This window comes from Pygocentrus nattereri, chromosome 19, assembly GCF_015220715.1.
Source record: "Pygocentrus nattereri isolate fPygNat1 chromosome 19, fPygNat1.pri, whole genome shotgun sequence".
NCBI lineage: Eukaryota > Metazoa > Chordata > Actinopteri > Characiformes > Serrasalmidae > Pygocentrus > Pygocentrus nattereri.
The window spans coordinates 15,228,919-15,255,637 of record NC_051229.1 but is presented as its reverse complement, the minus strand read 5'-3'; the positions used below and the strand labels follow the sequence as shown (position 1 = coordinate 15,255,637).

At 39.7% G+C, this 26,719-nt stretch overlaps 1 protein-coding gene across 1 annotated transcript in view; it reads right to left on the bottom strand.

The window, feature by feature from the left end:
- Positions 1 to 8,558: 8,558 nt before the first annotated feature.
- Positions 8,559 to 26,719, bottom strand: part of LOC108427150 (leucine-rich repeat and immunoglobulin-like domain-containing nogo receptor-interacting protein 3) — a 78,131-nt gene continuing 59,970 nt past the window's right edge. The window contains exons 2-3 of the mRNA XM_017697102.2: positions 20,987 to 21,502; positions 8,559 to 20,813 (exon numbers count right to left, since the gene is read on the bottom strand). Coding sequence (XP_017552591.2) covers positions 19,470 to 20,813; positions 20,987 to 21,457 — 1,815 coding nt within the window. The 5' untranslated portion in view covers positions 21,458 to 21,502 and the 3' untranslated portion in view covers positions 8,559 to 19,469. The remainder of the gene's footprint in view (positions 20,814 to 20,986; positions 21,503 to 26,719) is intronic.

Here is a 26,719-nt window from a genome sequence, read left to right as displayed (position 1 = left end):
ATTTATTTATGTATTTATTTATTTATTTATTTATTTATTTACATATTTATGGATTTATTTATATGTATGCTCTTTTTTACCATCTCAATAGTGCTTGGGTCACTGAGGAGCGTTCTTGCTCCAAACACATCTGGCTACACACATACACACACACATACACACTCCTAACAGAGATATTTTTGTGTGACTTACAGTATTAACAGAGTGTGTATGTGTGTGCATGTAGAAACCAGAAGTGTGTCCACTCAAAAAGTAACACATTGTGTCATTTCCATATAAAATGTATTGCATCAACAAAAGTGTCACATGCCTCGAAAATTCAAATTCGCAGTTTTCCACTTACATCAGATGTAGTCGATCAGCCAAGACATGTTTGGTGTTTAAATTTTGCTTCTTAAGTTTAGAGCTTGAGCTATAGGGCTAATGTTGCTAACCACTATAAGTCAATAGTTACCAAAATCTTTCCTGTAAATTAATTTCCAGAACTTCCCTCAGCCTGCTCAAACCACATCCAGGTCTTCGTTGAGGTTGAGCAGGCCTGTTATTGTAGTTTGGGATGCAGCATGACTTGCTGATCAACTGTGAACTAGGAAAATGGAGAAAACTTCAGTGTTGTGCCAAAATTATGACTCTCCAACAGAATCTGACTTTGCTTCACATGCATGCACATTATGCAGGCATATGGATGCTAGAGTTTGTTTGCAGCTTCTATTGTTTCTAATTAAAAACATATACCTTCAGTTCAAGAAATGTAATATTGATAGTTACTTATCAACAGAAAAAAACTGAAATCACAAACATACAGCACATCAAGGGGACTCCGGCACAACACCTGTTTTCAGCTACACTGGGAAGTTTTGTTTATTTTCATAGCTCATACTTGGCACTGACAAGACTGCATGACCTTAAAGAAAAGATTTGGGTGTCTGTTCACTTCTAGTGTTTGTTAGCAACAGTAGCCTCCAGCACTAAAACAAAGAAGCAGCATTTGGAAAGCATTTGATCAACTACATCTGGAGTAAGTTGAAAACTATATATAAGAATTTTTGCCAAACCATTCTGTAAATCACATCCATAAGCATCTTGCCAATCTCATTAAAGTCCCAGTTGATTGTCCACCAATCACGTGTCCTTCAGCTAGTGGTACAATCTGGCAGGCATGTGTTGACAATGAAAATTCTGATATACCTCAAAAACTTTAATGTAAAGGCTATGTAATGAACAATAACAATGATAGTACTGATACCTAAAGATAATGAATATTGCTAAATAATAGTTTTGGAAATATTGTGACTTGAAGCTTTATACTGTTCCCTTTTCTCTTGTTGCTTCGCCATTTTTTTCTTTTTGCATTTTACAGCAGTAGCATGCTTCCTAAATTTTTCTTTTATTTTTGGTTGAATGCGAAGAATATGAAGATTTCCTGAATTGTGGAGTGTTGCTAGGAAGACAAAAGAAAAAGGTTGTGCAGAGGTACCTGTTCCTTTCAGAGGAGCCAAAAAGCCCACTGTTAGAGACACAGCCCCAGGTTGTCTTACTGGAATTTTTCACTCCATCTCACCACTTGTAGGGGAAGTCCACTAATTTGTTAAAAAATACTGTATTCAGTGGTTGTAAACAAAGCCACAATGGTGTTACAATGGTGGTAATAGGAACCAGGGGTCCCAATGTCTATGGTGCAAATATAGCAATTTTATTCACTAAACAAAACCACCAGAGAACCCACACTTGTCCTCAAAGTGTTGTGTACTGTTGATGATGGTAAAATAATATAGTTTTAAAAGTTTATAGTTACCAATAATAAAAGTCTCTTATGTATCCCTCCACCATGGATGGTTTACAATAAATTGTTTAAAATATGTTTTCAGACCAAAACACAATTACAAAAGTACCATATTCATAACCCTGTTATCTAATAACTTTTTTGTGAGAGGCAGTAAACTCTTCAGATATCTAATTCCTGTTACCACCACTGTGAACAACTCTGGCTCTGAAAGCTTCTCTAGAACAAGCCATTTCACACCAAACCGCTCTGAAAGACTTTTGTTGATATGTTAACCATTTAATTATGCAGATATTTGGGATAATCACTGAAGTTCACATATAAATTGTAATGGAAAATTCCAATAAGACCCTCATGGTGTAATAAGAGAGGAGTCTAAGTATATAAAAGGACATTTTTTATGGAGCCCTGCTGATGACATTCCGTATAAATCAAGTCATGGCCACGACTTAATTATTTTGTTCCCACTACTTATTAGGTCATAGCCACTCATTAGGATCTGTCACCAGCAGGCCTCCGTACATCTTCAGTGAAGTCCTAGGTTGGACGTAAGGAAGCAGATTGAATAACGACTCATTAACAAAAATCCAATCTTCTGAGACCATCAGTGAGACGCTACGAGCAAATCTGATTTATTTTAGATTTCTTTTCCCTCCGAAGTCATTTATGTTTCTGTGTTGCCAAATGAAAATGCAATTCTGTTCCAATGTTTCTTGTGTGTTGTTCAAGTGATTCTGATATTTAAAAAAAAGAAAAAAAATAAGAAAAAAAGAGAAAGAAATCCAGAAACAGCAGCTCTGTCATTAGGGAGATGCAGACCATTCTTTTATGCATGGATATTAAACTTAAGTGTTTAGAAACTGCAGGATTACTCGTCCGTCTTGACCAAGGAGAGGGGGAGGAACTAAAGACAGGCTGATTGGGGCAGGAAAGGTGTCAAAATTGATACAAAGCCATCTTTTTTTCTTTACATTTTTTTTCCTGTGCATTTTTGTTATTTATGTTGCTTTGTCTCTTGTTAAAGCGCATGCATTGTATCCTCTCCTCATGTTGCATTTGAAATGTATATAACAAACTGAAATGCTATAAAAGGTCTTGGAGGGTCTCTCTGTAGCTACAGCGCCCCCATGTGTTCGCTTATCGCATAGCAATGTTCATCATTGTCTTTTGACTTAGTAATGTCCACAAGCATTGTTCCCTCCAAGAGCTCATTTGAAGAGGAAAAATCTTGTCAGAAACAGCTTAACATTTAAGCCAAATTAAAGCTGCTTAATCTAAATGTAGGCTATCAAATGAGTGCAATTTCAGGACAGATTTGTTACAGCATGGATTCAGACTGATATTTTTCTTCACTCTGATGTCTGATCCAGCATTTTCTGCAGATATCAGCCCGATATCGTTTGCCATCTCTAGTAACATCAAAACCTAATAGTAATAGGCTGGTAACATCACCAATAATAATAGTAATAGACTCCTTGTTGTTATTGTCATTGAGTGTGATGCTTTAGATACATTAATCCATATGTTTACACAACAGGTAAAAGTGGCCCAAATCTTATATTTTCCCTCATATGAGTTCCTTCATTTGTGTGGTTGTGTGAAAAAAATGCATTGAATCTGACATTTTCAGTTCCGATTTGAGATGCTTTCAAATGTGGCACTATATCCTATCTGTGGCAATGCGGCTCAGTCTGAACAGCCAGATCAGAATTCATGCGACTTTTACGTCCAACTCGACATTTGTCATCATTTCGCGCTGCTGAGACTCATAAATATTTAGGCTGATGTTTCCGTACCAAAAAAACAAAAAACTCATCGCAGCCGCTTCGCGTTTAAACTGCTGTGTAAACGTAGCCTTAGAAAAGTACATTATAAAACACCCTCTTTTAAAACTAATCCAACTCAAATGGTGCTCTAGAGGGAACAATGCCCACGAGTCTGTGTGCATGGTGGCTGGGTCCCTCTTAACCTGCTGTGTCATCTTTTAGTGTTTCAGCAACTTTCTGTGTTTTTTTTTGTTTTTTTTTTGAGTCAGATTGCCGTTGATCGAGGGCTTTCAGAGCCTCTGACAGAGACTGAGCTGAGGTGAGCCCAAGGCAGCCATGTTTTCTCTCCCTCCTCTGGTCCCCCAAGAATCAATCAGATTACAAGTGTCTTTGTGATGGTAGAAGACAATCAATTTCCAATGAGGAGGAGAGAGAAAGACCGGAACAGAAAGAAAGAAAGAAAGAAAGAAAGAAAGAGGGGAAGGAAGAAAGAAAGCTAGAAGGTAGAGTCGCTGTCAAGCGGCCTGAGATTTGAAAGACTGGGAGGCAGACCCACAGAGAAAATGACTAAAGCTTGACCTTTGAACACAATATCTTTGACAGGTCATGATATTTGTTTTTTTTAGGGATCGCTATGGCAACCGCATCCCAGCAGCTAATCTAATGATAACTGCTACATGGACTTCAGCATCCAAATTTACATGTACTGGGTCAGGCATGGGTTACTTGTTGCCAGGACCTTGTTTTTCAAACTTTTCACTTTAAGAGCATTGATGTAAAATTAGATTGAGTGGGTTTCAGTGTTGGTCCTGGACAACCCCTGCCATTATCATTCTGGTGCTCACACCTCACAAAACCAATGAGCTCATTAGCGAGTTCTTGTGGGTGTGTTAGAGCACTAAAATGTGCTGAACAGGGGCAGAAAACCACTGGTTCATCCTAATGAGAACGATCATAAGGATCATACTCATGATGAGACTTGCTTTGAGATCTTTGATAAATGTGGGCCACTGAAGTCATACGACTCTAACCTTGACATTTCCCTTCATATGGATGATGGTAAAGGCCACACACCATCCCAGTGGAAGCAGATTAATGCCCCACTCTGTATATAAAGGTTAAGACATTGTTTTAATTTTAAAGAGAACATTCCTATACACTGTGTGCACAATTATTAGGCAAGTCTTCTTTTTGAGGATTATTTTTATTAATGACCAACTACAGTGCTCTCAGTTAATCCAAAATGTTAATAAACCTCAAACATGAATGTTTAAGAAAAATAAAGTGAAATTTTGGCTTTCTTAGGAGAATATCTATATGTGCACATTTATTGGGCAACTATAATGGTGCAGAATTGTTACGCAGCTAAATGAAAAACACACATTTTCCCATCTCACTTTATTTTCATCTGTTCAAGTGAGAATTATAAACGAACAACTCAAAGCTTTCCAATGAACATTTCTGAGAAATAAAGAAAAAAATTAGTGACCAATATAGCCAGCCTTCTTTTCAGTAACAGTGATAAGCCTTCCATTCATGGAGTCTGTCAGTTTCTTGATCTGTTGACGATCAACTTTTTGTGCAGCAGCAACCACAGCCTCCCAGACCCTGTTCAGAGAGGTGTACTGTATTCCTTCAATGTAAATCTCCCATTTAAGAATTGCCCACAAGTTCTCAGTTGGGTTCAGGTCAGATGAGGAAGGGGGCCATGTCATAAGTTTTTCATCTTTAATGCCTTTACTGGTGAGCCATGCAGAGGAGTACTTGGATGCATGTGATGGAGCATTGTCCTGCATAAAAATCAGTGTCTTTTTGAAAGATGCAGATTCTTCCTGTACCACTGCTTAAAGAAAGTGTGTTCTAAATCTGGCAGTAGGCTTGGGAGTTGATTTTGAGCCCATCTTCAACCCGAAAAGGTCCAACCAGCTCATCTTTAATAATACCAGCCCATACCAGTACCCCACCTCCACCTTGCTGGCGTCTGGCTCAAAGTGGAGCTCTGTCCCGTTACTGATCCAGACACGGGCCCATCCATCTGGTCCGTCGAGAGTCACTCTCATTTGATCAGTCCATAAAACCTTTGAAAAATATGTCTTCAGATATTTCTTGGACCAGTCTAGATGCTTCAGCTTGTGTCTTGTTCAGTGGTGGTCAGGTTTCAACCTTCCTTACCTTGGCCATGTCTCTGAGCACTGAACATCTTGTACTTCTTGATACTCCAGCTAGGTTGCAGTTCTGGAATATGACAGAACTGGAAGATAATGGGTTCCTGGTAGCTTCATGCTTGATTCTTCTCAAATCCTTGGCAGTTATTTTGCATCTTTTTTTTCTCAACACGTTTCTTGTGACCCTGTTGACTATTTGCAACAAAACGTTTGATGGTTCTGTGATCACGCCCCAATATCTTAGCAATTTCAAGAGTTCTGCATCCCTCTGAGGGACTTTTGGTCATTTTTAACTTTTCAGAGTCAGTTAAATCTCTTTTTTGGCCCATTTTGCCTAAAGAAAAAAGCCTAATAATTATGCACACCTTGATATAGGGTGTTGACCTCCTTAGGCCACACCCTCCCTCATTACACAGATACACATCACCTGCTATCCTTAAATCCATTAAGCATTCAAGTTTATCCAGCTTGGAGTTAGAAAATATGCCTAAAAAAGATAATATGTTCAAAATACTCACTTGCCTAATAATTGTGCACACAGTGTACTCTTAAAACTAATGGTTTCTAAATAGTGCATCAATGCACAGTTCCAAGAAGAACCTTTAATAGGTTACAGAACCTAATTATGTGGAAGGTTCTTTAAACTTTAAAAACGTTCTTCATGCTAGGGCTGTCACAATTGTTGCATAATTGTGTAATCGCAATTATTGGAGCCGATTATTTCCCACAGTGTTTACCTTTCACAATCGTAAGCTTATGTCACAACATACAGAAACTGAGTTAGAAGCATTTTGTCATCTAACTGGTGCTGTACCTTTAGAGGGCAGCAGTGAGTTGTTTATTTGAGCTGGAGCTGTAGTTTGTAGTCAGTTGAGAGCTGCTAAGTATCAGCACCTAGCAATTTGGTTACGATAGGCTTTTATAGTTTTATAGAGTAAACAGTGAAGTCTATTAAGTTGTTAATTGTGATTATTCATTGCCATTTAATTTTTAGCGAACATATCATGATTGTGAGAGGCCTACTTTATGCTAGGCATCTGTTAAAGAAACAGCTAGTGAAAGATTCCTTGGAGAACCCAAAGTTCCTGCCTGGCATTTCTCCAAAGAACTCTTTTTGCAAGGGAGCTGTAATATCAATACAAATTTCTGCTCTGTATGCCACCACTCAGTAATGGCAAAGCTAGTTTCCTCTATCTAACGCATGTGGTGTCTAGAGAATCTACAAAACGAGGAGTGAAAAGTGAATTATATTTGCACAGAGAGCTATGCAAACACCCTCCCTGACATACATCCTGCCCCCCTTCCTGTATTCACTCCATCTGTTGGGTTCTTTGACATCACTTCTCACTCAGGGTATTGGGATTGAATGCCTGGAGGAAGAATTGCAGCACAGAATAATTAAACCCAGTCACGGTTTCATACAGCCACCATACTATTCCCATATCAGTCATAATATCAGCTTTATTCTCAAAGAAGTGCCTACGCTGCTAACAAAATCTTCTGCTCTTTCTCTCTCTTACCAAAAACAAGGGGACACTGTAGGAACAATTAAATGGTGCCCCCCTGTTGAAGTCAAGTCTTAATTCACATACACTTATGTGTAGAACAGGGTTACAGGCTAATAGCTACAGGCCTGGCTGTAAGTACTGGTAGCATTGTTTGATTTAAGGTTACAACCTTGCTTAATTAAACAAACACACATGGCTGGGTGTGAATGGAAAATAACAGGAGGAACTCACTAAAAGAGACAAGCTAAAGATATAAACAGAGAGAGAGAGAGAGACAGATAGACAGACAGGTGAAACAAGTAGACACAAGATCGTCGCACACATGATCTGCACTATGAGATTGCCTGTGGGGAACCAAAGATTGTAGGACTGTAGGATTGACAATCTAAAATCTCATCATTAAATTGACCATCTCTTCATTCCTGAAGTAACCTGCCCAGTTATGCATGCCTTTCTTAAAAACATACACACACACACACACACACACGCACACACACACACATATATATATATATATATATATATATATATATATATATATATATATATATATATGTGTGTGTGTGTGTGTGTGTGTGTGTGTGTGTGTTTGTATGTAGAAGCAGAGCACTGTCATTTCTCTGAGGGTCTAATCTCCCGGTCTTAATCTCATAGGTACCAGAGGGCCTGTACAGTTACTTAGGTTCACGTGTTGCGTCCTTTAAAGAAGGCAAAAACTGAGTAATAACTGTTACAGAACATAAATGAACTTAAAATGACTAGTATGGGTAAATAAATCAATTGTGTGTTTTGGTTAATTAAATAAAGAAACAATTGGAAAAAAATATGTGACCTCTTTCTTTCAGTTACCTGCACTTATTTTCAACATAAGTGGCTAAAATGTGAGTTCTGATCACTTTACTTAAAATCTAGTTTTGGTCATGGAACTACTGATTTATGACAAAACTATAGAATTGATTGCGGGAATCAAGTGGGAAATTTACATGCAATCAAAAAATGTAAATGAACACTGTTAGATATTCATCCAAGGTATAGCCACACCAAATTTCATCATGTTATACCAATGAGAACAAGCTCTGTGGTATCATTGCTTATCATACATATAAGTCTAGTAGTAAGACATGAATAGGTTAAAGTGAAAAGGCTGGGGCTCAATTATAGCTCAACACTGCCATCTTGTGGTGGCTAACAGAAAACAGAACAAAACAACACATTTCAGAATAAAGTACAGTTTCTTGGGCCATGTGTTAATGAATTGGGTGCCATGTGTGTACAGTAGACCAAAGGGGTGCCCAGTTACACAAACACATGTATAAAAGAGGACGGAGAGACAGTCCACAGTGTACAACATGCTTTTATGAATAAAAGGTGTTTTTTTTCTCTGTTCGTTACAAGACAAACAGTATAAAACAAACATATGCTTAGAAAACACATTATTCAAGACAAGACCAAGCTGCCGTGGGGTTGGATGAAATATATGCACAGCTGAAATCGATCAGTCGATCGATCCAAATCAAAGTGGCATGCGATTCTCACATACATACAATTTACTGTACTGTTGAACACAGTCCCTGAATGGCATGGGAAAGAATACATACATGTAGGCCAATGTGATAAAGCAAGGCTTATAAATACACTGTAATGGCACATAATAAAGCTTAAAACTGTATTAGGAATATTTTTTAAATATGGCCCCGATATTTGCAACAATTGAATCTCAAATGGCTCCCTCCTCCTTAGTGTACTGCATAATCCATGATGATTTCTACATCCAAATAGTGCATTAAGTTAGATGCCTTTGGGAATTAACTAATACACCATACTTTTGTGACCTACAGTATCGTGGAAAGGTCAGAGATCACCCTTCATTTATTTAATTCCCAGTCAAAACTGCATCAGGAAAATAGGAAAACTTTACACAGTGGCCTCCCCAACTGAATATAAGTTTTTTCTACTCTTTGCGTTCATTACAGCTTCCATTTTGCAAACAAATCTGCAGAAATAGAAAGTTCAGTCTTCAAAGTTGATTGCATTTTCTTACTCTGTTAATTTAAGTAATCCTAAACATCTTCAACAATGTTGATGTCTGGGCACAGGAGTGGTCAGTCCGTTGTTTTATCAGTGACAGCCTCTTCACAGCTACACATCCTTTCAGACCTATAGCGTTGAGTTTAAAAACACCTGCAGAGAGTGGAGCATCTATCGCAAAGATGAAAGCTTTAAAGGTTCTACAGAGGACAATTTGAACATTAATATAGCAGCAAACTATTTTCTATGCAACTATATAGTGGAGTAAAGGCATCCTGAGCAGAGAATGAGGTCGCAGGCCTTGTTGGTGTTGAAATCCTAGCTTCTCTGTTTTTTGTTTTCATAGCCAGTCCCGCCATGTGTGCATGTTAGTCCCACCCTGCGAACATGTTGGCCCTCCCCACCTTTTGTTTTGCCCTCCCCAAGAGACAAAGACAGTGACCGCATGATAGCAGAGTACAGTAGACAACATTCAGGTGAAAAATATTCCAAATATTCCTCAAAGTTGACAAAGCCTTCAAATATTCCTCCGCTGAATCTTCCTTGAAGTTGATGAGGCTAAAGTTGGCTTCCTATTAGCAATTTCTCATTCCACTTTAAATCGTGCAGCAGTTCCTTTCTGCACCTGAGGTGCCTAAATGTAACTGCTGTACCACTTAAGGTGGAAAATCTGAACAAGAAGCTGACAAAAAACAAGCAGTTTTATTGAGAAAGCTGAATGGCATGAAAACGGATGAGGAGGTTGCCCTGTCTCTGCTTGACAGGTGGGTAACATTAACTTCACGTTTTGTTGTCTTACAGAACCAGTAGGTCAGTATTGTTTTGTCCCGTTTGCTAATGTTTGTGTTAGCGACTGGTTAGCTTCGTAGCAGCAATTCTAGCAACAATTTGCTAACTCACAATCTATCTAATGTTAGTTACATGGTTTGCTGTGTGGTTGGTTGCTCTCAAGTTGTATCATGGTATTTTGTCTGTACAGCACAGGGTTTTATAGCCATGAAGACGTAAAATAAAAAGTTTGTTAGCTTAGTGTTGTTCGCCTTCTTATCCATGAATTTGGGGGGTGGGGCTTGAGGAGCACTGTTTGGAGGAGTGTATTTGGTTTGCTGTTGAGTTCAAATATCAACAGTCGCTCTCCAGAACTGTATATGTACTGTTTATCTGATGGGGACCGTTTTGATGGTCTACAAAGTTTTTCTTTGTATATCCCATTTTCTTTATATCTGTTCATTTTTTGATCTCCAGTTTTGGAAGCTCCTGATTTTCATTTGACATTTTCCTTCCTTATTCAAGTGGATTATCTAGAGAAATATATCTCTTAATTTGTCTTTAATGGCCGTTTGAGTGGAAACGAAATAAACAAAAGGGTGGTCTCTGACTTTTGCATGACACTGTATGTAGAGCAGTACATAGAGAGCAGGGGGGGCGTCTGAGATTCAGACAAACTGTGGTACTGTATGACTGCAGATCAACTGACCACCATAAAGCTGTGTGTGTAGTTTTTTTAGAGTGACAATTTTTTTTTTGTTGGCTATTTTATACATCTAAAGCCAATGATACCGCCTATACATCCAACATATCAGCAAGTGTGTATCTGTGGCACTGTTGTGATAGACATTTCATTTTGGCTCATCCTCTTGAATGAAATATCAATGGCAAATCCTCTAATGATTAGACTTCATGTTTTATTTTCTCTGCTTGTGTGGCAGTATCTATGGCACTTTTCCTGCATTTAGTAGGCCTATTAGTTTCTCTGTGGCACTGAGTGTGGCTCTCTCTTTATCAGCAGGACTGGATTATGATGAAAGAGAGAGAGAGTGAGAGATCAGTAGCAGCGGTCAAGTCACAGATCAATCCTCTCTATCACTATAGACCAGGAAGAGCAAGAAGCCACAGTGAATAATGCCTGTAAAAGACAGAATGGCTTTAAGACTATAATCACAGTATGAATTGCTTGCAATCACATATTAAAAGCAGATAAACATCGTAAAGTCAGAAAAAGCTCAAAGCAACACACTGGTCCCAGGAAGACAAAGGATTTCTATACAAATAGTAGTAGGCTATAGTAGTTCTGAGAATCACACAAAATCTTTTTAATCAACGCACATCACACCAGTGGCTAATCGTGCACATATGGCTGTTATTCATAAAGATTTATATCCTGGATAATTATTATTTGTTCATCCAATCCCACAGTATGCTTAAAGCACATTAAATGAGATTCTTCACAATAACAGGTGTGCTCGGCAGGTTTCAGGGAGATCTCAAAGAAAGGCATGCATAGATCAAATCTGCTAATGCACAAGAGAGAAAACCATTTTGAGAGTAGCATTCCTGAATCTCTTTATCAAGATTTATTTCTCATAAGTACAAATATTAACAGTAAATGTGTCACCAAAATCATGGCACTTCTTCGTGTTCTTCTTGTAAACCTACTCTATTTTCTGTCAGGATGTTTTTTCACGGATAGCAACAAAGCTACTAGCATTGTTTTGACTTTTCCAACAGACACTGTTAGGCTAACAGATTCAGGGCTAGCTGTAGGGCTAGCTTAGTGTAATTTTTGACATACATTTGGTTCAGAAAAGACTTGGCTTGTGAAAAAGACTAGTGTAAGAGGAGAAATCTGAAATCCGAAAACTCCCTTCATTCAACCGATTCCTGTTATTAGCTGTCCATGCTCATTTCATCCCCAAAATGTACTAATATGGTTCGCTAAATGTAGAGATAGCAGAGTTAGAATATTCGTTGAGGCTAACAGTCATAATTTGCTCTGTGTAAAACTACTTTAGAGCATATGGCAGGTAATGAGCTTTATATAAGAAAATTCGATAACAGGGAGAGAAAATCGTTCCGATTTCATGAGGACATGCATTGTATTACTGCTGTTCACCACCAGAGAGCAGTGGAGTAATTTTCAACGCCTGATCAATCTGGAGAGGACATTGTTATCATTTATCTTATGTCATTAAAATGTATAGAACGCCTTTTAACAATTTCTCTCTCTCCCCCTTTCTTGTTAAGGGGAGACAGACGTTGTGAAGATGAGGTTAATGTAAACCTCAATGTGGAGATGCTCTGTTTCCCCTTTCAAAAGCCCACACGCTTCGCCATTCTTCTTTAATGTAAACGGAATCCCTTTGAATTTACATCTGCCGCCCAGACACGTTAAAGAAAAGCTTTGCTAAAATGGAAGCTAATGCAAGCCTGATAGCATATTCATCCATGCAGCTGGGTTATCATTGTGAAATCATTACCGTGACATTGAAAATAAGCTGGATCCCTTTCTTATCTCAGAAAGAAAAGAACCTCAGCACCTCTGAATGAGAGGTTTTTAGAGGGTATACATGATGGAATACTGATGACCTCACTGCATTAGCGTTTAATAAACGTGGGTCAGAATGTCTCCTGAATAAAAGAGTAAAACACCCTGTGACCTTGAGATGAAAGGAATGCATGCATAAATATCAAAAAGGCCTTTATTTGAGCCATTAGACTGCAGCTGACTAGCTGGAGTGCTTGAGAGTCTGAAGTGGTGTCCTGTGGTGTCTGTCTGCAGATGACTGCTGGTAATGAGTACATGTGAGAAGCGTGTCCTGTTGCTGCCTATGTGTGCCTGCATCTTTGTGTGTGTGTGTAGAGAAAAAGTATGCATGAGTGTGTGTGTGTGTGTGTGTGTGAGAGAGAACGAGAGATACAGCAGGGTCCTCTGTTCCCTGTATGTGTGTGTGCAGGAGACTGCAGGCGAGGCCAGACTGATGAGGGGGCGAGGGAGTGTTAGACCTACTTTCTGAAGATCAGAGAAGAAAAGTTACTCTGAGACTAGACTGCCAGCATGAGGAAAACGTGTGTCATCTATTGCAAATTCATAACATGATATTTAGTTTGGCACAACTAACAGCTGCTTTTCTGCCATCTTTTCATAAAAATTCTGCTCACTTCTGTATCAACTATGTACAGTGAATTGCCAGTCTATTAGCTACAACAACACTCTTAAAAAGACATAGATTCTTTCCTAAATGGTTCTTGGCTTGGACATTAGGTTTTGTGAAAAAAAAAACTTTTTCTTTGTGAAATTGGCACCCAAACTTTCTGCCTTGGGAGGCCAAATGATGGGTTGGGGGCCAAAAAGACAAAGGCTAGCTAACTTGTTAGCCTTACAATTCTGCATATTTCAGTATATATGCTTTAATAATTTTTTGTTAAGGTTCACAGATTTAAACAAAAATACTAAAAAAATCAAGTCTTAAAACAAAAATGTATAAAATATAAAATATGTTGTCTTAGTAGGCAAGATGCAAAATAAAGCCAGTCCCAGGTGGTCTGGGGCCCTCTAATTAACCTCTTAGACCCCCTGAATGAAGATATTTTGTTGTCCATTAGTGTAAAACAGACTCTCAAATACACATTCAGGAAAAGGCCATGATTAAGCTTTCTTCAGGCACAGTCAGCAAATTCTGTCTGGGGTAGTCTTAACTAACTGGAGCTGCAGCACTGATCTGCCTCAATGTGGTTCTGTAGCAAATTGGTTTTCCCAGTTGGTCCTTTATAGCCCTCCAACTGTAACTATACCTTGGACACTTCTGAAAAACTTTACAATGTGCTGTAGCATATTTGAAAATCTGAAAACCTGCCCCATTTCCCAAGAGACTAGTATAATGAGTGAATTGTTACTAATTTGTCAAACTGAAGACAAAAAAGAGACATGTAAGACCTCAATTAATGTGCAAATGACAGCATTATTAAACTAGAAAAGACTGTTTCTAAACTAAGACCATTTTGCTGCCATTGAGTGGTGCTACTGTGATTGAGTTAGCCAGTGCTGGAGTAGTCAGCTAACATGAGACCTCCAAATATCAGGGGGGATTTTGCACACTATCACTAGGTGATACTAAACAGCACCACTCCTAAGAACCCTTTGTAGCACCTTCATTTTTAAGCATGTACCTACCCTCAGTACATGTACTGTTGATGTTTCTGATGAAATGGTCAGTGAGTGCAGGTAAAAGTAGGTTTAGCTAATAAACTGGAAACACACTGAATTCTGAGTTGATAACAGAAAATGATATATAAAATGATACATTTTCTCTGAGCAGTTCTTTAATTGCTTAATTAATTGTGAATTTTCCATTCCACATAGATGTAACCCTTTCCCAACTACAGACATTCTTTTACCAGGTTGGCCAGTTTTAATATCAATAATCATATACTGAGCAAGGTGTCTGGTTCAGAATAGACAGTCATTGTTGTAAACATGCCTGTCATTTCCAAACTCAACTAGTGGAACATTTGAAGTCCTTCAGCTCCTCTATAGCCTACATCTTTGGTTATTGCTGCAAAATGTGTGTCTGGGAGGCAGGTGTCAGAGCTTCAGTCCTCAGAGACAGAGTGGAAACAGAAAGAGAGAGGGGGCTAGAGAAAGGGGCGGGGAGAGAGACAGAGGAATGGAGGTCAAAGGGATTCCGGTCTGTCAGTCAAACACACTCTCGGTAGGGGGCAGAACAGAGTCAGTGACAGAAATGGAACAACTCAACTGAGTGCGTTTGATGAAAACTGAAAACCGTTGAATGCTCAAAGGAGGATATTGCTCTGTCTGAACAGAGTTCGGCTCGTCACGATTTCTCTTGGCCCATGAACGTACCTGTCTTTTAGCAGACCCAATGCTTTGCATTTAAGGATAATTTCATATACGATCACACACATCCGATCTTAAATATCCGTGTGACATTACATGTTTTTTTCATGGTGCATATGCATCACTTCAGAAGAGGGAACACATCATGCTAGCATGCTAAAAAAATTCTTGCTGTCATACTGCATTAAAAACCCATAATTATCTCCCCTGGAGCTGAATTCACCAAGCTTACCAATCTAAAGCAATCTGCTTCAAATATTTCGCACTGTGTTCTATTTTCTGAAGTGTGAATAGGAAATTCGATACAGGTATGACAGAAATGTAGCATTCCAGTCACTACAGAGTCCCTGGATGCCGCTGCGGGAAAGAAGTGTCCATAAGAAGTGATGCCGGGAGGGCGTGGCTTCACATCCCGGCTGAGCCTCCTTTCTCTCCTTTCACCACCACACCTACACACAGTGACTGACTGCACGGCTAAGGAGCTAATGCTAACAGAAAGAGCTAAGAAACTAGAAAACGAACTTGAACAACCAACCGAACAAACAACATCAAGTCACAGGCCACAAGGACAACATCGACTGTACTCACAACAAGCACACTCCACCCTACTTCACTGCTGATGATGTCGGTGAGGTCTGAGAACACTTAACTAGGTTACAAAAGAGAAAAAAAATGTGGAAAGGGGGTGGGCACCAAAAAGAGTGATATGTTTACCTAGAATCATCATCATTGGTATACCCGTGGCTCTTTGGTTTGTCAATCTGTTCTCAACACCAGCTCCCAGGTGGATTTTTTAGTACCTCCATGCAGGACTGAAATATTAAATTCAAAACGTCTTTATGCAAGTCAGCTGAAGATCGTCAGTGACTTGATGTTAAGGGGTCATCACCTTTGTGTGTATGCCTGTAGGGAGCGCACCACAGCAAGGCCCATGGCCTTTTTAATTTATTCTGATTCCAAATTTATGCTGCTTTTACCTGCTCTTGGAATGACATATCCCAATTGTCCTGTTTCAATTCTTTTTTAAACATGCCCTCACCAACTTTGACTCCCCAATTACTCCCCTGCATTGCTTAAGTTAACTCTAATTAGCTAGCCATGCAAACTTTGTCATGCAGAACATTTTTTGAGAAGTCTGAACAGAATGTTTGTATATTCTGTGAATAACTGCTTTGTGTGTCTATTACCCTTGTTGCATTGCCTTTCTTGATGCTAACTGTGAAGTCTTTAGCTTTCGAACTAGCAAATTAGCAGAGGAAAATAATAAACGTTGTACCAGCAGTCATGTATAACAGCTGGATAAGTTTACTATGTAAAACCCACTTTAAACAGACCGAAACAAATGTTTTGATTAAGCAATTTTAAAGTATTTTATTATTATGACAATAAATAAACTTCACTTGTGCTAATAAAGTGATGGAATGGCTATTACGGTGGTGTTGGGCATTCCCCAAGGGAAAATGGTGAGGCTAAACTGACAAGGGCTTTATTAATAATGGTATTGAAAAGGGCGGGTGGGTCATCTTTATCTTCAAGTGATTTATAGCTGAAAACATGGTTAGCTAGTTAGCTATTGTGGTATCTAATGTTTTTTCCAATTGTAAAAATCTGCATCATGTGACCAGCAGACATGAAAGCAAAACCCATGGCCTAAATGGTGATTACTAAAAGTACACTTTACATCTAAAAATATTCAGATAGCCCTTCTAATGAGTGAATTCAGCTATACTGCCAACTACACCCATGCCTGACACAAGTCATGTACATACAGCTTGCATAAAGCATTGACCAATATAATGGGATGCTCTGGAGCAGCTGAACATGAGCCTAAGTGTACAATGCCCAATGCAGAGTATCAGCTAGAGGGGTATAAAGCCTCCCAGTATTGGGCTATGGAGCAGTGGAACTGTATTCTATGAAGTAATGGGACTCCATTCCATACCTTTGGGATGAGCTGGAGTGGCATTTGTTATGCACAACTATTCCAACTAATCTTGTAGCTGAATGCATTTTAAAGTAATGTTCAAATATCTAACATAAAGCCTTCCCATAAGAATAGATGCTGTTACTGCAGGAAAGGGGGACAAATTCCAGATTGATACCCTTAATTTCAGAAGAAACATTGGATTAACAGGTGTCTATAAACCTTTGGACATAGAATGTCAGTTGCATTTAGAAAAACAAAAAATTTCTTCCCCATTGACCACTGATAATGAAAGACGTCCCATGATAAAAGGTGTGTTTCACAATTAATTCCAAAGTTCTTGAAGCTATGACTGGTTCACACACAACTTTGACTGGGGGTTATGGGGTATTCATCATTTCCTTAGCATATAAAGGCAGCACTTGAGCAGTCTTGATATAATATCGTATTTTATCATGTATTCCCTCTTCTTATCAATTTCCCAAATGTGGTATGTGGTAACAGTTTAGTATTGAGAACAGATAGTTCTTAAACAAAATCTGGCTAACAACTGGTGATTTCAAAACATTAATACAAATAAATCCATTAAAATTAGGTAAGAAACACATACCAAAACTAAACATATAAAGAGATAATACCTTCTACAGTCAAATACACATGGGCTAGATGGGTGTCATGATTTTCATTTACATCCGTGGTCACCAGCCAGGGACCCCTCCCTCATTGAGACCCAGTCGGGGTGTGGGGAATGTGGAATAATGGGGGGTTAAGACTGGGCAGGAGAAGCAGAGACTTTCGCACACGGGCCGCCAATAGTGTCAGAGAAAGTGAACAGAGACTGGGGCGGAGGTGATGTCACCAAGCACCCCTCTCATATGTTTTGTGTGTGTTATAATGCATTTAGTGACATATAAGAAGTATTTGTTGGAGCCTATATGAAATAACACTGAAATTCTCTACACCACTGAGCCTTAAGTCAACTAATGATGACATTAAAAGGCGTCAAATGGTGTTATGACATGTTTATAGTGCTGTTATGTATGCTCGTTTTTATCTTCAAAGCATTGTTCCAACTGGCTCCACCTGACTATGCTTTCATAACATTATCTACCCATTAAAAACTCTCAGAAATAAACAATATAATTTGTTATTACACTTGATGTTAATACTGCCAGTGCCTGCAAAAAAAAAGCAATTAACATAATTAAATGAATGTGCATGGTGAGGCTAAGGCAACAACCATGAACAAAACATGCATTTCAATTAACATAATAATTAATTAATTACTAAGTCAGTTAATCAAACACAAAAGTCTGTACAATGATATAATAGAAAAATAAAATGTGCTCTGGTTACATTATTATTGTACAATTAGCTGAAATGCAATCATGAGAAGCTCTAGTGTGGTGAGGAAAGCTTGTGTGCATGTCACATCTTTCCCTGCATAGCACTATGCATTTGCTCATCATTGTAAATAAATAAAGCTATAATTTTTCTGTTGAGCTGTGCCTGACAGTAAATGCTTATGGCTTGAGTGTATGTTTGCATGTGTTTTTGTGTATGTGTACACCATGCGTCTGACATCAAATGGCCCTGACGCCCTGGGAAGCCTCCCCCCATGAAGGCTTATGGGTCGTCGGCCTGTGCTTAGGCCTGGTGGTGGAGAGGATAGGAAGTAATGAAGTCCCCCATACCAGCCCTCCTCCACTCTGGTCTAAGCACTGTACATCCACTAATTGTGCAGCCAGTACCCATGGCTTGGATTCCTAACCAGACCCTGAGGTCCTGGTTGCACGTTAGTTTATACCCACTGTGTTGCAGTGCTGCTATAAGAGTACCACGGTATTGCATTAGCAGCAGTGCAGTCACAGTGTTGCGGCCAATGTGCTTGCCCCAACTCACACAGCACCTAATCGCAGACGCAACACAATGTCAAGCTTGTTGTTGTAAATGATGATTCAGTGGCTTGTAGTGCATTACTTTTCTATTATTTTTGTTGTTAAGGCTAATGCTTTAATGCTAATTTTCTTTGTAATCAAACATTACGTTCTCATTAGGTTCTGGTCTTAATGACATGATGTTCTAGGCGGGGGTTGAATTTTGGAAGCATTAATGGAAAACTTTTTTTTAAAATGTGAATTGATTATTTTCAAAACTGGAATTTCTAAACAGTACATCTGCATGCCATTTTTCTTAAGCTACTATATTTGAAATTTATTAATACAGCTTTAGATTTAGTTGGTGGTCCTGTTCCTCAGAATTGCTGTTCGGATTGTGCATTCACAAAATCGTCATCAGCAATAACAGAATATTGTATCTTCAAAACTGTGGAACAGTGGCAACCAACCACTCAAGCAAATGAAGCTTAGGGAAAGGAAACTTATCATTTAGCTTAGAATTCAAAGATTACCAAATATCCAAACAATTTATAAAAAGTGACTTATGGCCACATTATATACGGTACAATCAGCTGCAATCAAAGTATTAATTCCGAAGGCAGTGAGATCAAAGTAAGCTTAACCACATCAGACCCTAAGATCAAATCTTGACCTAGGATGTTCTTCATGTTTTGTTTCTGCTGTGTGTGGTTCTGCGAGTCAGCGCTGTGTGTTTGTGTTGGGTGTTCATGCCTCCCCCAGGGGGCCCCTGGCTGCGTTGTTTCATATCATCTTCATGTTAAACTTGCGGGTCCCTCCGGAGGTTCCACTAGTAGTGGGGCCCTCCGTCTTCCTGAAGGAGTACTCCACTGTGAAGTTGTTCTTGCGTTGGCCCCTTCCGCGGCTCCACACGAACAACAGCAGGAAACAGAAGAGCACCACACCCAGGAAGGTGATGCAGCCCATGGCTGTGGACACCAAGATGGTGGTGAGGTCCAGAGTGAACTTAAGGAAGACACGTGTGCTGTTCAGACCCGTGTCATTAAAGTCCACTGCATACAGTGAGCGGTTGGCAAACAGTGCCGAGTCCAGTGGCTGTCCTTTCACTGTCAGTGTTGCAAAGTAGGTGTCATTGCCACCTGCGTTGCTGGCAATGCAGATGTATGTGCCGCTGTCGGTCACCTGGGCATAACGGATCTCCAGAGTTCCGCCTGGCAAGACTGTGATCCTGCCACTGCTCTTTGAAGTGATTCTTCTCCGCTGCGGTGAGATCCAGATGATGGCAGGTGCTGGTTCACCCTCAGCACGACACAAGAAGGACACCGACTGGCCCTCACGTGCCGTCACTTGCTGAAGTTTTCTGTTACGTATCTTGGGCTTCTGACAGGTAAAGTAATCAAACAGCGCTGAATCTGTGAAACTACTCAGCATGTTGCCCTGTACCTCAGGTGGCCCAGCACACACAGGCATCTTGCCATCGAAGTTCAGGGTACGTCTGCGTTGCAGGATCCAGAGAAGCCGACAATCACAAGAAAGAGGGTTCCCATCAACTCGTAAAGTCTCAAGGCTGTTGACAGAATGGAAAGAGCGCTCCTCCAGAGTGACCAGCTCATTGTTGGACAGATTGAGCACTCGGATCTGCCTCAGACCACCCAGAGCATGAGGCTCCACTGTCTGCAGGTTAGTGCTGACCATGTGCAGCTCTTTCAGCCTTATCAGATCCTTGAATGCCCATGGTTCCAGGACAGATATAGGGTTGTAGGACAGATTAAGAGATGTTAGGTAAGCAAGGTTGCGGAAAGAAGCAGAAGGAACGGCAGTGATGTTGGTGTAAGTAATGGACAGCCAAGACAAGTTAAGGCCTTGGAAGCAAAGGGGGGATATGTACTCCAGGTACGACCAGTTGTCAATCTCTAGTCCCCTGAGAGCAGATAGCTTGCGGAAATTTTGGTCCTCAAGGGAGGAGATGCTAAGGTGACGTAGTCGAAGGGTGACCAGGTTGCGTAGGTAGGACAGTGTTTGGCCAGAGATGGAAGTCAAGTTGCATCTTTCTATCGTCAGATCCTCTAGACCCAGCAACCCTGTAAAAGCCTTGTGGGAGATGTAGACCAAGTCATTGTCACCAACCTGTAAGAATGGATGGAACAAAACACTCAATGTAAATAAGAAAATCCTAGATGAAGAATATATATTTAAATCCTTTTGCTAATCTAATTAGTTTTTTAAAATAACATTTACATTTTTTCCCCCATGATATATCAATTCACCCATTCTTTTATCAGTCCATTCATCATTCTTACCTCCAGGTGTTTGAGGCTGCGCAAGTCCTGAAAGGTGTAGTCCAGTAGGATGACAATCTTGTTCTCGCTCAGATCTAGGGTTGTGAGGTTCGACAGGCGAGCGAAGGCACCCATGGGCACCAGCTTCAGCTGATTCCCACGGAGACGCAGCGTGCGCAAGGCCTGCAGACTGGCAAAGGCATTGGGCTCTAGTGTAGAGATGAGGTTCTCGCTCAGGTCTACTTCCTCCAGCCGTGGATACGGTGCCAGGTCTCCCGGTGAAACCCAGCGCAGCCGGTTCCGACTGAGGTCAAGCAGCCTTGTCTCCGTGGGGATGCCTTCGGGCACGCCGGACAGGCGCTTGCGCTGGCAGGACACGGAGCGCAGCTGAGCCACACAGTCGCAGCGTGGCGGGCAGCTCTGGCACACCACGCTGAGGGCCAGCAGAGCCAGGCTCAAGCCCAGCCAGCTCAGGCCCTGTGCGGCAGCCATGAGCACCCCACCACCTCACTCAGGAGGGATCAGTCTACCACACACCTACAGAGAGGAGAGAAAGAGGGAATAGAGGGAAAGAGAGAGAGGGAGAGAGAAACAGCATGTGGGTGGGGACCATGGAGGGAGAGAGATGGAGAGAGGAGGTGGTGTATAATTAGAACAGCTGTGCGCTCTACATGTTCTCCCTTGAAAAACTGCATGACATGTACATTAGCATAGAAACAGTACACTTTGTGGCAGGAGGTATTGACAAAAGGGATTTGTAGCAACATCCATCAAATTTTTGAGATCTGTACTTAGACCTTGGTCAGGCAAACCACTGAAACATTGGCCATTGCTGCATGAGTGAACGCATGTTGCAGTCCACGTGTATCATGCACTAATGACTCACCTCCCTACACATACTGAACTCATCAAACCTATGGAATAATAGAAGCAGACAAGAGGATGTGCCTGGAAACCATTTCAGAAATGCCTGCAGGAAGCCTGTGTGAGAGTGTGTGTTCGCGCCTGCCTGCACAGACTGAGAATGTCATTTCACTTTGAATAAATTAAAGCTGGTAGATTGTGCGCGACCTTCTGATTACATAAAAGGAGGAGATATCTGTCGTGCCAGCAGAACAGCAGATGACATTGAATTCAGAAAGAGATGGGAGCTGAAAGAGCCATTGTCCTACGCTAACGCACTGTTTATATTCTTCACTCTTCTTTCTAAAGCGATAGTGTGGCTAAGCGGATGGAACAGGCCTATTGATGAATTACACATAGCGTTTCAGCTACTTATGTAACGTTAATTCCAGGTATAAAGGCACCGCAAAACACGTCTCAGCAGCCAGCGCTGCGTCTAATGGCACTTGAATCCATCCCTTCTGAGCTTATCTCAGCATCACGCTGATACTATCACAAAGATGGATATTCACAAGATAAACAGAATATGAGATTCTGCAAAAGCATCAGCAAAATTTAGGTTGCATTACATTTGGACAAGAAGTACAGTGATCTACTAAGAGCCTGAATGACTGTCCCTAATCTCAAATGAAATGAGCAGCAGGAAGCCAAATGACTGCAGTGAAGGTGAAGTATCCTAGGTTTATAAAATCTCTGTGTGAAGTCAGTGAAAGTTAAGGCATTCTTTGCTGAAACTTGCAGAGAAATGTTATAAGCTTCAGGTTCCCTCTGCAGTCCTACATGGTTGGACAATTGGACAATTAAATACAACCCATACAAATCCCTCCCCACCACTTCCTTCACAGTACAGCATACAAAGAGCAATTTACTGTGTCTCAGCGCAAGAACCATTGAACAGATTCACCTTTAAAACATACTACAGCATTCTGCCCAGACGCACCCCACACTGCTGCTACACAGGTTTGATACCCAGCTGTGTCATATGCTGTCCGTGGCTAGGGGTGGTTGGACTGAAAAACTGGCAATGGAAAGCTGCAAGTGCTAGACTACGCCCAATCACCAATCTTAAATCAGCTTCTCCAGAGTTTGTATTATCCTTGTTGTGCTCAGTTGTGAGAAAGTTTGTTAGCCTTTTGGAATTATATGGGCTTCATGCATGAATGGTTTCTAAAATGTGGTCTGAAGTTACATTTGTAAAAAATGAAGTTTTCAAAAAGCATTCTCCAGAACCACAGAAGAACCACTTTTGGTTTGCTAGTGCTTTCATTTGAGTTTTTTTTAAAGGAGCAGGCACTGAAAGGTTATTTTGTGAACCAAAAGTAGTTGTTCTATAGCATTATTACAAAAAACTTTATTTTTAAGATTCTAAAACTTATTTAACAAACACCTCACAAAACATTTGATAGTGTCTTATCTTTATTAAACAAAGTGTTGAAATAAGTAGAGCATCACTGATGCAAAGCAACATTTATATTAAACACCAAAATCTACTTGAGGGTAAGATGGCTTTATAGTAGAGGTTCTTTTTAAAATGTTTAATTATCACATTTTAGGAGACATTAATGCAGAAATTCCAGATGATTTCAAAGTGTAAACTTTCTCAAAACTGTATGATCTTTATAAGGCTTAATTTAACACCACTGATTTTACTTTACAGATTGAGGCTAGTCTTGGGAGTTGACTAAATTGAAAGGAAAAATAAACATGAAAAGATGTTAAAAAGTTAAATTCCATCTTTTTTAAAGCTAATTTTGCAGTCCATGTCTAGACAAGGAATCAATCCCCTCACCCAAAAACATCAATATTGTAGAAAACATGTCATCCAAAAACACGTTTGCAAATATTTTCACAAATGCAAGGATAAGGATAATGAAATCTTTAGCAAGGTTTTCACAACGTTTAGACAGTGAAGCGAACTAATTGGGAACAAGGGGGATTTTTTAACAAGGCAGATTATACATTAACTTACTAGCTGTATCAGCCCATCTAATCTGGTTATTTGGATCTGAGTGGAGTGAGAATAATGAATGATATAGCTGCTGTTTGTGGGCTTTGGCACACACTTAAAGGTTGAGTCACTGGGCACAGTTCCATCACACTCAGAGACTCATGTGGGGATTCCAGCCAAGTCAGAGTGCTCCCTGTAATTGCCAAATCCAGCACTCTCTGTGGCCCTTGCTGGGTCTCACAGGGTTGCAGAGTCACATCAAGTTGTGTCAGTATATTAAACTCTCAGTAGATCCACATTTTGGGGTTACAGAATGAAAAGGGCCTCTCTGTTCTTTCTCCTCAGGACACATGTCACTAGACACTTTAAAGCTGAATTGAAAGAAATGGTGTTGCAAAGACACAAAAAACATGCTGAATATGTTGTCCTTGCATTGCTGCAAGTCTCCCTCTAAAGTCTAAAATAATAGAAGTCAGAAGTGTCAGGTCAGATTTTGTGGTGTTTTTCAGACCAAGCCACATGTCTTTACATATTAAGATCACACCCACAGGCGTAAAAAGAAGATCTGACTCAAATTCAAAATCAACATCATACTGATGGAGATGTGTTGACAATAGTAGATCAATTCTTGGAAGACAGGTCCTTCACAAAGTTTCTCTTTGAATAATCTTTCAAAACACACTTGCAATCAGATTCATTTGCTTGGGGAAGCTGCCTCAACCACAGTCAAAATCTTATCCCATAACTATCATAAACATGGTCTCAGGCACCAAGTAGTGTATTAATAACCATTTCATAGGATGACATCAACTGTCAGTGAAGACGGCATCAAACACTTCAGATGTCTGGATCCTATCACCACTGTTGAAAATAATTTGAACTTAGTAAGTTTCACATTTCACATCATACTGAATGACTTTGTATACGTCTTACTGATTTCATGACATTGAAATTTGGGAAAAAAATATATGATACATACTTAAGCATTCCTAGCAGGTAGTAGCAGTACTGCCTCAAGTACTGCTTCAGAAGTAAGACTACCACAGCTACTCAGGTTTGATACCCAGCTGTGCCATATGCTGCCCATGGCTGGGGGTGCTTGGATTGAAAAATTGGCAATGCAAAGTTGCATGAGCTGGACTGTACCCAATCACCAATCTTAAATCAACTCCTCCAGAGTTTGTACTACCTTGCTGTGCTCATTTGTGAGAAAAGGTCTGTAAAGTCTCTGGGATTATATATGTTTGTACATTGAATGGCTTCTAAAATATTAACTTCATCTACAGTTCTTAAAAAAGGTGTCCAAAAGGAAATCACTTCTGATTCCCTACAGAACTTTTATTGTTAATTAAAATATGCTTTAAAGGGTTCTTTCAGGAAACAAAACTGGCCCAATTTTTGGCACTCTTATTTTGAAAAACCTACTTATTTTGTTTAAAGTTTATCAATTGTAGCCTCCTTTGTGAAGTTTTATCTTTAGGTCTACTCTTATCATCCACTTTATCACAAACCCCTGCCTTATGTTTTTTTTTTTTTTTTTTTTTTGCATATTTGCTTGTTGTGCATAAATTTGAATGTCTGGTGTTAAAGTAAGGTAGTGAGGGCTACACTAATGCTAGCATAGTTAGCCAGCTACAAGTGCAATCCACCACATCACAAGCTCAGTTTCAATAAATGATGCTTAAATAACACCCATTTAGAAGACAAAGGATGTGAGAGCATGGTAAAAGAGTGGTGTCACAGTGACAGCTGGAACTGAACACATTTTGTAATGTGTGTGCACAAGTATTTGATTTTTAGCAGTTAGCCACTCTTTTGTGTAGTTTTCTTCAGTATTTCTGATTTAGCAGCACAGTATATGGACAAAGAAACACTAACTGATTAAAACTTCCCCATGGACACATCTCAGATGCAGTTTCTGGGCCTGTATGAGTCAATGCAGCGTTTTTACACATCACCCTTTCGTTAATCCAAACTAACAACAACAACAACAACAACAACACATACCCTAACCCTAACTCTGGCACAAACACCAATTGACAGGTTTTCACTCAATCAGTCTGTTTAAACACACATGATCTCATGCCTATGTCATCGTCACTTTCTCAAGAGGCACAGCAGAGGACTGTGAGAGATAAAGTATGTACACTAGCATTCAAATGTTTAGAATTACTGTTTTTAATAACATAAAAACAATAAAAATTGTTGCAAATACAGAATGCCTCATCTTTGAAGACTGATGACCAAATCTTGGTTTAGGAATTGCTGTAAACAGATCATTATTTTATATTATTTATCACATTTTGGTGTTCCTAAAACTTTTGAGTATATTGAAAGAAACACCTTACTATACCTTCTGATGTCTTATAGTATTTCAATCTACACCATATAAGTTATCAAATGTATAAAATGACAGTATTTACTAAAATAACAAGAGGTTTCACACTTTTGAACAGTATTGTATGGTAATTGAACAGCCCTCATGGTTATCTGTGTTCCATGTTAATACTGTCGTGCATATTAAAACTGTGCCATCTACCATTCCTAATACAAACAAACAAACAAAAAACACAGTATTGTTAATTCATTAGCACACCAATAGTGTGCTATAGGTTGCCAATAGTATAACATTAAATCATAGCTAATGCTAAGTTAGTGCTGATGCAAATGAACATTTTTGTCATTCTAGATTAACATGGACATTTGAAGGAGCTTCTGTTCTTTTATTTGAAGTTTGTAACAGATATAAACATATATTTTACTTTGTACTCTGCAGTTTTATAGCAACTTTTTAAGTAACGAGCCTTGGCATAGAGTAGCTGTCACTATGGTCCATTTCAAAAACCTATTCAGTGTGTGATGCTTTTCTTCAGCTTACCTCACAACAAATGGTGTGCTTTATC